This window comes from Danio rerio, chromosome 4 (genome assembly GCF_049306965.1).
Source record: "Danio rerio strain Tuebingen ecotype United States chromosome 4, GRCz12tu, whole genome shotgun sequence".
Lineage (NCBI taxonomy): Eukaryota > Metazoa > Chordata > Actinopteri > Cypriniformes > Danionidae > Danio > Danio rerio.
The window spans coordinates 24,373,874-24,392,498 of record NC_133179.1 but is presented as its reverse complement, the minus strand read 5'-3'; the positions used below and the strand labels follow the sequence as shown (position 1 = coordinate 24,392,498).

General features: G+C 35.4%; 1 protein-coding gene across 8 annotated transcripts in view; it reads left to right on the top strand.

Moving 5' to 3' along the window:
* The window catches only part of usp6nl (USP6 N-terminal like), a 108,360-nt gene extending 90,039 nt beyond the window's left edge, over positions 1 to 18,321 (top strand). For 4 of the 8 annotated variants that reach the window (XM_068219663.2, XM_005164879.6, XM_005164877.6 and 1 more), the window contains 9 exons: positions 329 to 436; positions 2,577 to 2,686; positions 5,883 to 5,931; positions 6,114 to 6,234; positions 6,837 to 6,931; positions 9,964 to 10,029; positions 10,184 to 10,283; positions 11,049 to 11,201; positions 14,838 to 18,321. In XM_068219663.2, the coding sequence (XP_068075764.2) occupies positions 329 to 436; positions 2,577 to 2,686; positions 5,883 to 5,931; positions 6,114 to 6,234; positions 6,837 to 6,931; positions 9,964 to 10,029; positions 10,184 to 10,283; positions 11,049 to 11,201; positions 14,838 to 16,240 (2,205 nt within the window). In that variant the 3' untranslated portion in view covers positions 16,241 to 18,321. 8 annotated transcript variants of the gene reach the window in all.
* The last annotated feature ends 304 nt before the right edge of the window (positions 18,322 to 18,625 follow it).

The following is an 18,625-nucleotide window of genomic DNA, read 5'->3' as shown; positions in this document are numbered from 1 at the left end:
CCATTACCCTTGTGTTCAATGCATGGCTGTATATATACAACAAACACTATTTATTATTTAATTCGTTCATTTTGTTTTGTTGTGGTAACACTGTCAATTAAGCTGAACGTATTTCACCATGATTAAATTTGTTCAGGTCTTAAATGATCTGAAATCAGCACAGTAAATGTGGAAAGTGTGCCAATTCAATCTAGGTAGCCAAGAGAAGGGAACAAAGTAATCTGTGAACTGATTGAGGTCTGTAATATTCTATAATGTAAAGTAGATTGAGTGAGCTGATTGTGTTGTTCAATGTTTGTGTAACTGTGTTATTGTTTATTGTGTGCAGCTGGTGAGGAGGATCTACAAGGGCATCCCGCTGCAGCTCAGAGGACAGGTGTGGTGTTTGCTGCTCGACATTCCCAAAATCAAGGAGGAGAAGAAGGACTTCTATGAGGTGAACACACACTTTCTCCATCACAGCACAGCCACGCTTACTTCACAGACACTTTAGTCCACAGAAGTGTGTGTGTGTGTGTTGTGTGTGTTGTGTGTGTGTGTGTGTGTGTGTGTGTGTGTGTGTATATATGTATGTGTGTATGTGTGTGTGTGTGTGTGTGTGTGTGTGTGTGTGTGTGTGTGTGTGTGTGTGTGTGTGTGTGTGTGTGTGTGTGTGTGTGTGTGTGTGTGTGTGTATATATGTATGTGTGTGTGTGTGTGTGTGTGTGTGTGTGTGTGTGTGTCTGTCTGTCTGTCTGTCTGTCTGTCTGTCTCTTTGTGTTTTTGTGTGGGTGTGTGTGTGTTTTCGCTTGTGCATGACTGAGGGTGTGTGTCTGTCTGTGTGTGTGTGTGCATCTGTGTGTGTCTGTGTGCATGTGTTTGTGGGTGAATGTGGGTGTCTGTGTCTGTCTGTGTGGTGTGGGTGTGTGTGTATCTGTCTGTCTGTCTGTCTGTCTATGTGTGTGTCTGTGTGCATGTGTGTTTTGTGTGTGAATGTGGGTGTCTGTCTGTCTGATGTGTGTGTGTGTATGTATGTATGTGTGGTGTGTTTCTGTCTGTCAGCGGCTGTCTGTCTTTCTCTGTGGATGCGTGCTTGCATGTATGTGTGTATGCGTGTTTGTGTGTGAATGTGGGTGTGTGTGTGATGTGTGTATCTGTATATGTACGGTATCTCTGTGTGGTATGTGTCTGTATCTGTATCTCTCTGTGTGTGTGTGCGTGCGTGCGTGCGTGCGTGCGTGCGTGCGTGCGTGCGTGCGTGCGTGCGTGTGTGTGTGTGTGTGTGTGTGTGTGTGTGTGTGTGTGCGTGTGTGTGCATGTGCATGTCTGTGTCTGTGAGAGAGGCGATCACAAGCTCTTAAATATGACTTTCTAAAATAACCAGCCCCTGAGGTTTGCAATGTAACACTTATGTGGTTTGACACACACACACCGCAGAGGGAAAATCACTCCAGATGGACAATAGCAGCGGCACTAAAGCCCTGCAGCATCAGCTGGACTCAAAACATGATTTGCAGACTGTATTTTCTTTGTGAGTGTGGCAGAAATCAAGCTGTGGGCTCTGGGGGTGTTGTTTTATTCGTTTGTGGCCTGTAATTTAGTGTTGGGGTGTGTGGTATTCACAAAAATGCTATTTCACTATTTATAGGGATTTTCAGTAATGGTAATTAAAACTTGTACATTATTTTCAAAAGAAAAGTTACACATCATCACACAATTACACAGTTACAGTTGAAGTCAGAATTATTAGCCCTCATTTCATTTTTTTCTTTTTTAAATATTTCCCAAATATTGTTTACAGAGCAAGGAAATTATTAAAGTATGTCTGATAATATTTAAAGTCAGAATTTTTAGCCCCTTTAAGCTATATTTTTTTCCGAAAGTCTGCAGAACAAACCATCGTTATACAATAATTTGCCTAATTACCCTAACCTGCCTAGTTAACCTAATTAACCTAGTTAAGCCTTTAAATGTCACTTTAAGCTGTATAGAAGTGTCTTGAAAAATATCTAGTTAAATATTATTTACTGTCATCATGGCAAAGATAAAATCAATCAGATATTAGAGATAAGTTATTAAAACTATTATGTTTAAGATATAAAATCTCATTATTTTCAAGCATTCTGTCAATTTATTCAGGTACCAAAACATTTTATTGCAATTTGCAAATAATGTATGAATTATTATTTTGTTAATTTAATTTTTCATTCATTTGAAGGATTTCAATGATTTAAACTACAAATGACCAATACAGGTAGTATTATTGCTTTCAAAACATGATTCATAGTGTCATTTAATACAGTATTTTATTTTCATTATTGTATTTTATTTTGTAAAATATTATTTTATATTTATGTTTATAGCTTTCTTGATATTCAATCTGGTATTTAACTTTATTATTACAAGTTATATATTTTTTCATTCTTTTTTGAACACTCAAGACATGTTTTTGTTCAGTTTTTCTTGCAAACTGAGTTACATCCTCCATAGCGACTTACATATTCAGTGCTAGTTATTAATATTTAAGATGAACTCAATGCTCTCTCTCTCTCTCTCTCTCTCTCTCTCTCTCCTTCTCTCTCTCTTTCTCTCTGCAGAAGCTGAAGATCAGAGCGAGGGGTTTGTCTCCAGATGTCCGTCAGATTGATCTGGATGTGAATCGGACATACAGAAATCACATCATGTTTATGCACCGCTACGATGTCAAGTGAGCATCAAAATGCACACCAACACAGAAGCAACTATACAGAGGGCTTGCAAAGATTGATATTTCGTTAAAAATATTACATTTGTTGACCATTTTCCCTCCTTAAGTAATGCCAAACCTTTATGAGCTTCTGCTTTTTTTTCTGTTGAGCACAGAAAAAAGATATTTTAAAGAATGTTGATAACCGGTAACCATTGACTTCCAAAGAAGAAAAAACAAATACTATGGATATCAAGGAGCTCCAACATTTTTCTAAATATCTCATTTTGTGTTCAACAGAAGAAAGAAACTGAAGCATGTTTGGAAGAAGTCAAAGGAGAGTAAATGGATTTTCAGTTTTGGGTGAACCATCTCTTTAATGTCTCAGGCCATGATGTGCGATACCACTTGAGCTCTAGGGCCCCTTGGCCACTCTGTGAATATATCATGAGTTGACCGCTAGTCCTCCGGGGTCCTCAAAACATTGCATAATCTGACACTAGTGCCTCATGTAGGGCCCTTGGCATGTACTGCTCAAGCTCCATGCTAGATGTCATTTTGCCCCTATTCAAGCTGACTGCTAAGGCTTGATTACTAGATATATGTTTAAGCAGCTATAGCAAGATATAACTATAAGCAAGATAGAATTTTTTTTTTGTTTGTTTGTTTATTTTTTGTCAAATAAGATTTATTGCATACAAAGATTCAGGAAAAAAGTTTTGAGTCTAAACTCTTTTATTAATAATTTATTCATACCATAATGTACAAACCTTTAATTGGCAATTTTATTTGGGAAAAGTGTTGTTGTTGCATTCATTTGATTAATTTAGAAATTTCCTTTATTATTAAAGTAAAGTAAAATAATTTTTAATCTCTGTTTTATTTTAAATATTTCATTTTATATTGATATATTGTATTAATAATATTATTATTATTATTATTATTTTATTTTTTATTGTTATTGAATAGCTCTGCAGATACTTTACAAATGACTTTAAGAATAATCTGTTCCTTAAATTAAACTTTTTATGTAATTCAAAAACAAAATTATGTTGTTTTTGTGCATTCCAACATTTTACTTCATTTCATTTACGAAATAGTAATAGTAGTAGTAAATAATAGTAAAAAAAACTTTGATAGTAGTCATAGCATTATTCTTACCATTTTTTTCTTTTAATCTTTATTTTTATTTTATTTAGTTTTGTGTATCTTAACATATTATTATTATTATTATTATTATTATTATTATTATTATTATTGTTGTTGTTGTTGTTGTTGTTGTTGTTGTTGTTGTTGTTGTTATTATTATTATTATTATTATTATTATTATTATTATTATTACAGAGTTGCTCTGCCAATAGAGACTTCAAGTATCTTATTTTCATTTTTATAATTATATTTTGTTTTTATTAGTAGTAGTAGTAGTAGCATTATTATTATTATATTTCTTTATCCTTGTATTAAATTTATTTTGTCGTTGGGTATTCCAACCATTCATTCATTTGTTTGTTCGTTCGTTTGTTTGTTCATTCATTCATGTGTTATGCTTTAGTTTTTTTTGTATTTACATTTAATTTTTACATTAGTCAATGAATTAATTACATTACCATAATCACTTATTCCTAACAATTTTTTTTTTTATTCTTAAAGAATCTTTTAAAAATTCCCTCATTTCACTCCACACGCTGCATGCACTGAGGTCTTTCCAGCATGCTCTCTTTCAGAAAAGCTCTGCCTGCGTAGACTTGTTTTATGTAGGGCTTTAATCTGTGTCTGTGTAAAATACATTTTTTATTTCTCCTCGGAGATGCTTCCATTTCTCATGGCCATAAAGCTGCTACATTTAAGCAGCGTGTGAAATGGGAAAGTTGAGAAGGCAATGGAGCGACCGAGAGACGCCCACAGCCCATCACTTCACTGCCAGTTATTGCAGTATTGAATTGTGACGGGCCAAAAAGCAGTCATATTGACCGATGTGACATTTACCTGTGGAGATCTGAAAGGGTCAGATCATTCGCACAGTCTGGGCTTTAGACATCCATAAAACCGAAGAAAAAAATGAAACAATGAGAGCGGTAAAGAGCAGCATAGGCAAAAATGTACTAGAACTAAATGGTCCATGACAAGGGACGTCAGTTTCCACAAAAATGCCACGATGGATTGTCATTTAAAATGATGATCAATTAATTGATTATTCGTCAGTCTAAATAATGTAAAATGTATCTGCTTCAGTGTCACCAGCAGGATGTGCAAATAACACTTAAAAAGCACTGAACTGTTCAGAGAGAGAGAGAGAGAGAGAGGAAGAGGAATAGTGGGTTTGTCACCATAGTGGCTTTTTGGTTTCTTTTCTTGTGCATCCCAGCCACTAGCACCCCATCTGAAATATGTTTTAGCATAAGGGCACTGTAGTCATTCAACTTGTATGCATTTGATTAATGATAGTTTAGGGTTTAAGATTTACAGTATCTTTATTATTGACATCTTACAGATGTTGATCTACCTTAAAGTTTGCTTTGATTTTTCAACGTTTACACTTTTTCTTTGCACACACTTTGTAACATTTTATTTATCAGTCTTAGGTGTCTCTTTGACACTTTGACACATTTATTTTATTCTAAGTCATAAGAGATGCAATTTATTTTTGTTTTTGACTATTAATATAAAGTGGTTAAATAAATAGAAAAATCCTAATATTTCTAAATGAATTGTTAAAATATTCAATAATTATCTATACAAATGAAACGAAGCATTATGTTGTGATATTTATTGTTCATGTGCAGTCTTCAGGACACTGAGGCCATGTCTACCCATACTTGTGTATTTTTATTTGACTGGCTTTTGTTTTAAAAAAAATCTCTGTTCACATGAAAATGCAGAAACACACTGCGATACATGTTAAGGCCATGCCGAACCAACAGTTAGCAATAAAGAAAATTTAATGATGGGTTCACACCAAACAGACAATTAAGTAGTTTGTTAGTGTGTTCTCAAATGTCCACAAGATACTTGTGCATTTTGAGGAATATATGGAGAATGGGAAAAGGCCAATGTTTGCTCATGAATATCCATGACTAGTTAAAGGCTTATGCCATTTAGTTGTTTGTTAGCCCTCTTCATCTGTTTTTCAATTAGTTGTTGCCATCCCTATCCATGGCACATGATTATCAGAATGCAGGTTGTGTATATGATGTTTTGTGTGTTCTATGTGTTTCAGACAGCAGGATCTGTTTCATGTGCTCACAGCTTACTCTGTGTACAACACGGTAAGTCAAACACACTCTAAAGAGCTTCACTTTACATCCCAGTACGGAGTCGAACTGACGCCATCAGTCATGTTTGAGGATGAATGCACAGTTCATTTATGTGTGGAGGAAGATGCACACTATGAATTCTGTCTTTTATTGTGTGTGTGTGTGTGTGTGTGTGTGTGTGTGTGTGAGTGTAGGAGGTTGGCTATTGTCAGGGCATGAGTCAGATCACTGCGCTGTTACTCATCTATATGAATGAGGAAGATGCTTTCTGGGCGCTTGTTAAACTGCTGTCTGGACAGAGACACACCATGCACGGTATAAACTTTTATTCACCCTGGAACATATGAATGGTGTGAACAAGTTGTTCAAATATTTTAGTAATTATGAAACTCTATATATATTTAGTTTAGTTTAGTTTCTATGATCATTTTTGATCTCATTGCATAACATTAGTGGACAACAATTGATCTACAACTAGAAATGAACCGAAATTAAAATTCTAAGCCAAAACTGACATTTTTGAATGCACTTGACTCAAAACATATAATATTATATATTTATATAATATTATAATATATAAAATATAATATTATATATACATATAATAATATATATTTTTAATGAATTAACATTATTTTGTAGGAGTCTTTACATTTTATTTAATAAAATTAAACTGATTGTAAAAAAAGAACTACAATTAAAAAATAAATAAATAAACAGATTTTATTAACAGCAGAAAAAAAAAATTGACGACTACTTTCACATTATCCACCAATAATGGTCTTTTTGTTCAGCACCAAAAATTGGCTACATCCCTAGCTACAACACGTTCATTTTTTCAGTTGTATATGTTGTAAACATGCTCTCCCATATCAATAGTTGTATCAAATGTAAAATATGTGGTTGTGTCCATCTAGGTTTCTTTGTACCAGGGTTCCCTAAACTTATGCGCTTCCAGGAGCATCATGATCGTATTCTGCAGAAGATGATGCCTAAACTCAAACAACATCTAGTAAGACGCATTAACATCTCCAGAACATCACATCACACATGATACTACACATTAACTCAATTCTAGGCCACTTTACTCTTTAAACCTGTACCTTGCATGGTCCAGTCATGTTCCCGAAACACATACTTGCATTTAAACTGTTAATTTTATCCTGATTATCTAAAATCAACTTATTCCAAAGTTAATCATTTCATCAAGTGTTCACAATATTGATTTTTTTTTAAATGCATCCGAGCATCTGGCCTAGTCTGAGCACTTATGTTGTAGAGAATTCACAAAGAAATGCCATCCTGGTATTCATTAAAGGGCAGAGTAATTAATAAAAGCCGACATTAATAAATAAAGAGATTGATGAATGAATGAATTATTTGTGCGTGAGGGAGAGCCAGCCTTTGATTATAAAAGAGGGATAAGCTTTACTCATTGGTGGGTGTTTGTGAACATATGGCTTTGTTCCATAGAACATACAATCATAACTCTTGCTCTTTTTATTATTATTTTTTTTACAGTTTATACAGTGTGAAAAAGATGTCATTTATGTTTATGAATTATGTTATTCAGTTCAATTTCAATTTAAAAGTTGACTTGTAAAGTTGTTTCACAGTAAGTTTTTTTCAAAAAATGTGCAAAAGTTACAAAATACTTGATGACTTAAACATACTTTATAAGTATATATAATTGTTCGGTAAGTCAACAACATTTATTTTCATTCCCTTGTTTTATTTTTAAAGCACATTTTGACATATTCCAAACTCGGTATGAAAATGCCAAGATGCAGATAAAATCTTGTGCACATGAAAAAAAATAAACACTATAGTCATTTATAGTAAATACTATAACTTAACAGTAAATATCAACTGTTTTAAACGTGTAGCTGAGCAGCTCAGTGCTGGTTTTTGTTTGTGATTTGAGATCAAACTAAACACCACCTTCTCTCTGCTGATGCTCATTCATAAACAGCATTATGAGACAGATTTACACTTTGTCAGGGCTTTCACGATATCTATTTTTTGTTGTATGATATATGGCACCACAATATATTGCGATAAATGATATTATTGTCATTTTTAAGACCATTTTATGCCACTCATTATAAAATGCCACAATGACAATATAATAGCATCATAATGCAAGTACACTCTTCCAAAGAACACATAATGTTTTATTCTTAAGAATATTGACTTTAATTATAGTCATTTTTAAAGTTGAATAATTAGGCGTTGAAATCAGAATGTGCAAACATACAAATTTTCTAAAGAAATAAATAATAAATGTTTACAGAAAAAATTCAAGGTAAAAGACAGAGGCTGCGATATCTGCTACTAGATCTATTTTCAGTTGTCAGACACACACATGAAAATGTACTCTAGCAATTTATAGTAAATACTATAGTGTTTTCAACCATACTGACACTGACACCTCCAATAGAGATAAAGATGTTGCACAATCAGCTAAAGTGTTGCTAGAATAGTTTTTTTATGAATGGGCAATATTTATTGCATCACCAAAAATGATTGAGGCCATGTCCATGTATTGTGGTTGTTATAAGTTGATATATTGATAATTTTGACATGCCTACACTGATATTTTTCAGTTTTGCATTGTAGTCGAAATAAAAATGATAAAGTAGAATGTTCTCTTATCAGTCCAAATATGTTTAATCTTTTGGGAAAAAAAGAAATATGCATTTGACTGAAAATGAGATTTTTTAACAGCAGCTTTCGCAGCACCCATCAACTGCTGTTTTTCATGAGACACAGCTTTGTGAATGTTTTATTTCATGCATTTAGTTTTTAATGTGCTTTTAATATTTTTTTTTTATTTAAAGCAACTTTCACAGATGTGGATTTAGCCTTGAATATATTTATATTTAGCCTTATAATATATTGATGCCGTTGCAATTGTTGTTTCTCCACAATCAATTCCTGATCCTTTGTCTTCAATCAAAGACACATTATTTAATTACCTTCAAAATGCCAAAATATTTGTTAAACAAATTTGTTAAAAACAAAAGCATATATACATGTTAAAACTGTAAAACAGAATTAAGTGTGTCTGCCTAATAGTTCATTAGTTTTTAAACATATAAATGCATAATACATACCACATGAAGTACATAACATGCTAAAGTACTTGAGTTCATTTGTTGTGGTAATTCTATAGTTGCCTTGGTAATACAACATTTGTATTAACATAAACTTGCACAAAGTATGGATTTAAAACAGAATTTTCAAACAGACAATATTTATACAAATCCACAGTGTTGATTATATAACATGATTTATTCTGTAAACTACTGATGTCATTTTTTAATACAAATGGGCTCATCTATTTATTTATTTTGTTTAGTATTATTTAGACAATATTCAGGCATGTTTATGTGAACTTTAGGAATGCAATACTGCAACGTTTCAACTTTAGAAAAGTTAAGAAATGTATATTTGGTGGAATAACAATGATTTGCAGGCACACCAATTGAAAACATTAGTAATGTTCTGCAATCAATCAATCAGTAAAAGAAATAATCATTTTTATTAATGAATTTGGTAATATTGTTATTAATAATAATATATAATTTTATTTGTTTAGCACTTTTCCTACATACAACTTAAAGTGCTTCACAAACAAATATTAAGAAACAACATTAATATAAGGTAAAACACACAAAAAACCCACAAATGTAAAAACAAATAGAGCAAAAAAAAAAAAAAAAAACGACAAATATATACACAGAGAAATGCACACACACACACACACACAGTAGCATATGAATAGCATATGCAATTTACATATCGTTTTTGTAGTTTTGAAGCCAACTCTAAATAGGATAGAGCGTGCATCCACACCTCTATAGGCTTTTGGCATATTTTTTTTTTTACATTTGACACCCTTACAGCCTTACTAACACCCTTTATGTAAGCTCAGGTTTTATTTATGGTGATAAATATGGTTATAGTCTGTTATTTAGAAACAATGCTTTGTTTGATTTTTGCCTTGCCCGTACAGTAACTGTTCTTTGCTGCCCTCTGCAGGATAACCAGGAGGTCTACACCAGCTTATACACTATGAAGTGGTTCTTTCAGTGTTTCTTGGACCGGGTATGAACACTTAATACACAATTTCAGTAAATCTAAGCATATTATTTTTATTATTGTTGTTGTTGTTGTTGTTATCATTATTGTATATCATGATGTTCTATTATTATTTTGTACAATATGTAGTGTTATTGATTTATGTGCGTGTTTTGAATAGACTCCATTCACGCTGACACTGAGAATATGGGACATTTATATTCTGGAAGGAGAGCGAGTCCTGACTGCAATGTCTTACACCATCCTGAAACTTCACAAAAGTAATGAGTGTGTGTGTGTGTGTGTGTGTGTTGTGTTTGTTTGGTTTTATAGGTAACATTATTCCCAGATGTAAGCTAAATCTCCTCAAAATATGTCTAAACACTATTTAAATGTATATTATTTTTAAAATAGAAGAAACTGATTTGTCTGTACAAAATAGACTGTAATAATTATAATTAGCTATAATCATTGAGTGATTCATAAAGGGATAGTTCACCCAAAACTATTAAAACATCCTCATCATTTACTCACAATCTTTAACAAGCGTTAAAACTCATATAAAAAAATCTGTATTTTTTTGTCTTCTGTTAAACACAAAACAAGACATTCTGAAGAATGTTTGGAAAACATAGTAGGAACTAAAAAATACTATGGAAGTCGATGGCTGCTTTTTCCAACATTGCCCAGATTGTTTGTGTTTGACGGAAGAAAGAAGCTTAAACAGTTTTGGAACAAGTGGAAGTTGAGCAAATGATAGCATTTTTATATATAATTTTGGGGGGAACTATCTTTTTAAGGCCCTGAAATATTAAAAAAGATCATTTTGTAAGATCAAGGATTCCATAGTGCAATTTCTATAAAAGAAAAACTTTTAGGATATATTTGAAAGGTTTTTAGTAGCATAAACAAACTTTTCTACAAAAGAAACTCCCTCTTTCTAGAACTCCAATCAAATTTTGGCCTGATTTGGCTTTAAAGACTTTGAACATGTCCCAGTTGTAACCTCCTGTGTGTAAAGTGTTCTGTGTGTGTTTTTGTGTTAGAAACACTTTTGAAGCTGTCTATGGAGGAGCTGGTGAAGTTTCTACAGGTGACTCTGTCAAACGATTTCTTTTTTGAGGACGACTTTGTTATAGAGCAGCTTCAAAACTCCATGTCTGAGCTCAGACGGTCTAAACTGGAGCTGCCACCTCCAGGTACATTAAACACACAATGTGCACACACATGTAATCATGGCAAATCATAAGATGTATGGCTATGTGTCACCACCTATAGAAGAACAAATCTTACTGCACACACTATCTGCTGATAATCTCTCTCTGCCTTTATCTCTTATACACACACTCACACTCATTCACTGCTGCTGTGTACTGTTTTGTCTAATCTGCGTTCTCTCCCTTTCGCTTCAAACATAGCCTCTGCTTACACTAGTGGGTCTGGGAAAGGGGGGCGCCAACCCTCCTACAAAACCAACCGGTGGGCAAAAAAGCACTGACTACTTTATATGTCGATCAACCAACCATTCGTCCGTCTACCCCACTACACACACGTCCCTCTCCCCTCGTTTGTTTCTGTCTCACGAATCCTGGATTCAGTTTGTTTCAGTAATGTCACGAAAATGTGTTAAGGTACAATTTGTTACAACATTTATAATTATTACAGCTACTCTGGTTGCACAGCTACAATCATTTTAAAAGGACAAAAAAATGACCAAAACTGTTCAAAATTACCTGTTTCTAAACTCTCTCTCAAAAAAAAAAAGTGCAAGCAGGTTTAAGAAGTGAATAATAATAATAATAATAATAATAATAATAATAATGATTGTCATAATAATAAGCCACACACACACACACACACACACACACACACACACACACACACACGCACACACATATATATATACATACATACATACATACATACATACATCATGCATACATACAACCGTTCTGTCTGGTTCTCGAATCTGATTGGCTGATAACTGAGCAATTTTCTGCAAATAACAGCGCTCTTACAGATCGTCTCCTTGCTCTTCTGTATTACTCCGCCCACATAGAGTGACAGCAGATTAATACACTTACTACAATTTGACAATATTTTAGCTGTTGGACAACATAGTTTTTAAGTTGAACTATGCAGTTTATTTATGAGGACAGTGCCTCTTTAACTATTTATAATTTCTGAGATGCAGCGCGTCGGCGTCCCTCAGCCTGTCATTGAGCAGAGCAGACGGTTGACGTTGTCCATCCCCAAGATGGCGACAGACACCGCATAATAAGCCCTTAGAAGAGAAAAGATTGGCGTATTGTAAGTCGATCATAGTAATTGTAGTGTATTAAGTGTGAGATGGGACTCACATCTTTGTATAACCCTGAGTTACTTTTTGGTTCACCATCTGTTTGTATCTAATGAGTCTCCTATTTTCGTTACTGCAGACTAGTTCAGTAAAAAGACAGAAGGAAGAAATATTCGCATGTGTTTAGCATTAATTATTGTGATATATCGATTGCAACAGAGAAATACTGGGAAATCTCTGCAGACTAATGGCATTTCATGCCATTTAGCCTTATAATCTTGTGCGCAAAATCACCTGTTTTGTCATCTCTTTAGACATTACGCTTGAGAATTATTCAAATCCTAGCTCTAAAGTGATGTTTTTAAGTTAGTAACGGCTTCTGCTGTTCTGTCGTCAGCTGCAGATGTGAATGAATGACGAAAGAAAGTAGTTTCTCATACAAAAGGGTTTCTGAGAGTCTCCATGTTTGATTTTCTTTTTTATACACACAATTATGCCATTGAACTGTTGTATACATGCAATATCACACATATGATATTGCTCATATATATACTTTTCAAACGTACTTGCACTTTTTTTCTATATGTAATTATCCTCAGAACTGTTTTAAATATTTTAACATAGTTGCAATACTAATGCAAAAACAATTACAAAGCGTTAGCATTAACATCATTTTGCCTTCTAAGAAGCCTAATTTTGCACTAGAGCAAGTTTTGGAAGTTTTGGCGGATAGTGATAAATAGTTCAGAACCAACAGTTGGCATTTAGGCTGGTAAATATAACCAGTAAATACAGTTGACAACTGATTGTATATTAAAATCTAAAATAGCAGAGACTGTGGCAAAACATAGATTTTAATCTGCCCAAAATCATCAGTGTAGTAATAATTTGGCTGAAATGCTGATAATAAGCAAGTGACAAACCATGCACAAGCATTTTGATCTAAACCATTAATGCAATTTAGCTAGTAAAATTTGGTAAATATAAGTTTTGGTCCTAAAATATGATAAAGCAGCACTTTGGCTGTTCACGGGTTTGTGTGTATTTGATGTTTTCGTTCCTCACAGCCCTTTCTCAACACACACCAAGTACCGCCCCAACCATCAGTATATGTGTGTGAACGTTCATCATTCCCTTGACGTTTTCTTCAGTTTCCTTCACTGCGAATTTGAACTCGTGCACATGCTGTGTGTTTGAAAATGTACCTAACACATCCTTTCTCCACATGGTTTATATGTTAACAGTCGGGCTTGAACTTGTAAGTGTTGTGTTAATATTGGCATATGTATTTTTAGCTTCCTGAATTCCTCTGTGTGTTCCCACTTTTGAGCTTTGATTTTACGCCAGCCGTGGATGTTTGTGATTTTATTTTATTTGAATGAAGCGTCAACTGTAAATCTTGTTTTATTTGGCAGTTTGGTTCCTTAAAAGACAGTCAGTTGCATGAGTGTTTCACTTCAGTGTTTGTTGACTTTTTGATCATTTAAAGACTCCATGAAATGCAGTTTTCTGGCATACAGAAGCCAAGGATGCCTAAACTCAATCCTGGAGAGCCCTTGTCCTGCAGATTTTAGCTCCAGCTTGCCTCTACAAACCTGTCTCAATATTTCTATTATGCCTTGTAAGACCTTGATTAGCTGGTAAGAGCTAAAATGTGCAAAACAGCAGCCCTGCGGTAACAGGATTGGACAGCCCTTCCCTAAGTTCAAGATGAATCATAAAGGGATAGTTCTCCCCCCCCAAAATGAAAAATTCCTCACCGTTTACTCACACTCATTTGGTTCTAAACTGTTGAAACCAGCAGCCATTGAAATCTACACCAGGTATAAAAATATTGGAAGTGGCTGCTACTTTCCAACATTCTTCAAAATGTCTTTTGTGTTGATAAGAACAAAAACTCAAAAGGATTTAGAAGAAACAAAGGGTAGGGGTGTCAAAATTAATTGTATCTACGGGGACATTGGGATGCAGATGAGGATGATTGGGTATCGGTTTAGTAACAAACCCTAATTGGTTAGAATGTACTGCCTTTTTTTTTGGTTCTGTGGCGAAGGAAGTAAGACAAATGTAAAAGTACCATACTATGGCGAGGGAGGCAAGACAAGTTTAAGAGCAATTAACTATTTTAAAAGCCTACATCTGAGCACATGCTCGTTGAGTTTTCTGGGTCAGTCTTCTACTGACACTGAAAGTACATTGTATTTAATGACAAATTTGCATACGTGAATACAACTGAAAATCGAGAATGTAGTTTTTCGTGAATGCATTGTGATATCAAATTGAACCAAATCAATAACATGATAGTCGTAATCAAATCGTAAGACCAGTGTAGGTTCACAACGCTAGTAGATGTTGAGTTAATAATGACAGAATTTTCATTTCTGGGCGAACAATCTCTTTATTATTTACTTCTGTTTAATAGGAGAGAAAATAGGAAAGTTGTAAAAACTGCATAAAGTTTACATTTCATGGGGTCTTTAATATCTGGTGTTTCTGTGATTCTGTGCTGATTTGCTGCTCTGCTATTACCATGCAGGTAAGGAGGACGAGTACCCTAAGAAACCATTAGGTCAGCTTCCCCCTGAGCCTCCAGGATTGGCAGCAGCAGCAACCAATCATGTGGCTAACGGGCAGCCGGTGGGACAAACAGGAGAGGGTCTCCCCCCTCGTGGTCCAAGCCCTGCCGTAAGTGTCAATAAACGAGTAGACTCTGGTCCCGTCACCGATGGCACACCCGAGAGGTACCAAGACAGTCGGCCGCCCAGCTCACTGGACAAGTTTCATCATCCAGATAAGATTGAGAGGGACGGAAGGGGCGTATACGCTAATAAGGAAAGGGTGCCAGTTGGTGGAAAGGCTTCAACCCAGAACCAGGCAAATCACAACTCCAATGCAAGATCTAGCATGCGCAGAGAAATTGGACCTCGGTGGGTCAAGCCTTCCGAGGGCAAACTGGAAGCAGTCAAAGCTGCAGCACTTCGGGAAAGCCAGTTGAGCCTAGCTACGGGTGTCCCACCCTCACCCAGCTCCCCGACTCCAGATGAGGCCACCGGGGCACAGCGCCGACCCCGTTCACGAGCATTTGCTCCAGGCTCCAACCGGGCTTCCAATGCCTCGCAATACGACAACGTCCCGGGACCAGACGGAGAAGTTATGGAGATTATAGAGCTGGAGAAACCACCCTCTCGCCCCCCATCCCGACCATTCGTCGGACCTCCTTTGAGACAAGGCAGTCCCACCCGCCCCCCTAGTGGTGGAACTGGAGTCTCCCCCTTTAGGGTCCCCAAGCAGAGCATGATGCAGTCCAAACCAGAACCCCGTGCCCCTTTGCACTACCCACCTGGCATGACGCCTGTCTACACTCCCTACATTTCAGAAACCCGTCAAGAGGAGAGACTATACAGCCAGTCGTACACAGAGCAAATTTACGCAACTACAGGACGTGGCTCCTCTAATCCTTCGCCAGAGAAAACTGTGATGAACAACAGCTACTTAACCTACCGACGGCCACCACCAGACATGCCCCCTCTCAGGGTTGCTCCTGCTGAGCTGTCGTCCCAGATTGACAGTGCTGGCGAGGGTGTGTATTACTTGAGACAGCCCACGCGACTGATAGGTTCTCCTGCTTACCCACCTACAGAACTGCGTTACGAGGGAAACAGAAGAAGAGAGGGCTGGTACGGGGATGTGGAGGCAGGGCCTCCGCGGTCTCCTGCGGGAGTACCTCGATCTCCTAGCTTCCAGAAAGCTCAGCTGTCTCCCGTTCATCCAGTTCAGGAGTTTAACTTTGCCCAAGCAAATATCTCAGATGCTGTGCTTCACTTCAGAGGACCCTACCAAGAGCACTCAGGCAGGCAACAGCTCCCCCCACTGTTTGGAGGAGCACACTACAGGCAAGCGCAGGAGGCCTTCGCAATGCAGGAGTCCATGCTGCTCTGAGAGAGACAGATCAAGAGGAAAACACTGTATGAGTGACGACTGGCAAGCAATTGCGTTGGTTTAATGTTTTTGAGTTTATGTTTTGTTTGTTCGTCTGTTCGTCTTACAAGTCTTATCAAGCAAGAATTGCCAGTTTCAGGCATTTCTACCGATCAAAGACCGACTGAAGAATTTTAACTTTTTTTCCGTAGCTTTTTCTTTGTAAAAGAAATAACCATTAACTGCCGATGTGAGCTATATAACAGAGCTTAAATGTGCAAACAGAGATTTGTGTTGTTTGTTTGGTTGGCACACTGAGATATTTAAATGGAGGGTTATGGCGAGTCTTTCTCGTATGGACAAACTCAGTTACTGATCGATTATCATCTATTTTTTTATGCGTTTCAGACATAAGCATGTACTTTAGAGGACACTTTATTCCTTGATTGTGAATATATTTTTTAAGAACAAAGATTTGTGTAGGTTAGATATGTATAGTTCTGAACAACTATAACAGTGAACATAATCGCTGTTAGACAGAGCATTTCAATGCATTACTACAGTGTTGATATGAAAGTAAAAACCTTGTTTGTAAGGTTTGTTTTTGAGGTTATAGATATATATATATATATATGAAAATTCTGATATTTAATTTTAAGTTGAAAGGGACGTTTATGGAGTTTGTGCGATTTTTAAAATCTGACCAGCAAGTAGAGGCCAGATTTCAGTTTCATTTCATCATGGTTAAAACTTTATAAATTAACTGACTGATTTGAGTAAAATCACTGAAGCTGCCATGGACGCGGCCCAGACATGACTACCTTCTGTTATTGTAACTATAGCAGGAAATTCTGTAGGGTGATTTCAAGTAAATTGGGCCACTTTTAACTGATATGTTTGTCTGTGATTCCCAGTGCAAATTATGCAAGTATATACAGTAATAAGTTGTAGCATGCAGCTGATGTGTTAAGTTGGTTGTACCTGTGCTATGTGGAATTCTTCTAATGGATATTTTATTGCATTTTTGAATTTATATTTCACAAAATAGCACAGGTTTTACACAGTCAAGCTGTATAAACGAACCGCAGAGTCTCACTGAATACCATTTCCTAATCTTATTTGTGAAACTAGATTAAAGCTGCGTCACTGTAACCCACTAACCTGGTTTTGAGTGAAGGCCTTTTCATGGCTTCAAAATGTTTTCAAATCATGATTACAAAAATTAAGACAAAATAAGTAGCATCGCTCGTCTATTTTGTTTATCATTCATTCATTCATTCAATTTAAAGTCAGGAATTTCTCTGGAAATGCGATTTACATTGCATGTGTTTTATTCTGTAAACTACTGATGACACATTTTAAATAAAAAATGTAGTCATTCAAGTCACTAAAATGCCGTTTTTGGTGATTTATATATTTAAAATTGTAACCCTGATTGTCAAACATATCAAATTATAGATACATTATTCTGACCAAATTTATTCTGACCAAAAATTAATAGATAAATAAATAAATGAAAAAATAAATAAAAATGCTCTGACTGACAATATTTTAATTTGACATTTGAAATAAATGTTATCAGGCCTTTATAGAATAAAACAAATATTAATATGTTACACTTACACTTACTTTTTTTTTTTTAAACAACATTCCCTCCACCTACAGGGCCATGATAATATTATCCTCTCATGTTCCTGCAGATGAAGACATAATTATGACATAATACATAATAGATGGATTATTTCACAGTATAGCTTAATGACCAGTCCAGAAGTCTTACAGAACTGTTTACGCAACACACTTCTAATGTATTCTTTTTTGATGTTTGCTCTTCTTAATCAAATCGCTGCAAAATAAAATAAAGAATAAAAAATAAACACTCCCTTATTTGTTGTCATATAGACAAACAAGCTAAAATATTATTATCTGCTCTAGTTCCAAATTGTTTCCTGTCATTGCAGTATATTAATACACTTCATTTTGATGCAGTATTTCAGTTCAGATTGTTTGAATGAACATTATTTCTTTGTTAAACTACTAAATGCAACTTGATTATCAGATTTCCCCTTCTCTAATAAAACATGGGGTTATTAAAAAGGAAAGGTCTGCTGTTTTGTTTTTGCATGTGTGAACAGGATCATAACCACCAATAACTCTGAGGATGACGAGTCTCTTTAAGGTGAGAAAACGGATGCTAAAATTGTGCCTTTTTCCTCCCTTTTTTGTCGGTTTTAAGATTTTGGGCTTTTCAAAATTTATTACTGTTTTTACATGTTTTATTTCTTTGTCTTTAGATTCCTTTAAAAATGTTGGATTTTTTTTTTCCCTAAATTAGTTTTTTTTCTACTTAACTGAGCTATAAATCTCCACTTCAGCATGTCTTTGTTACCCCCAATTGCACAAATT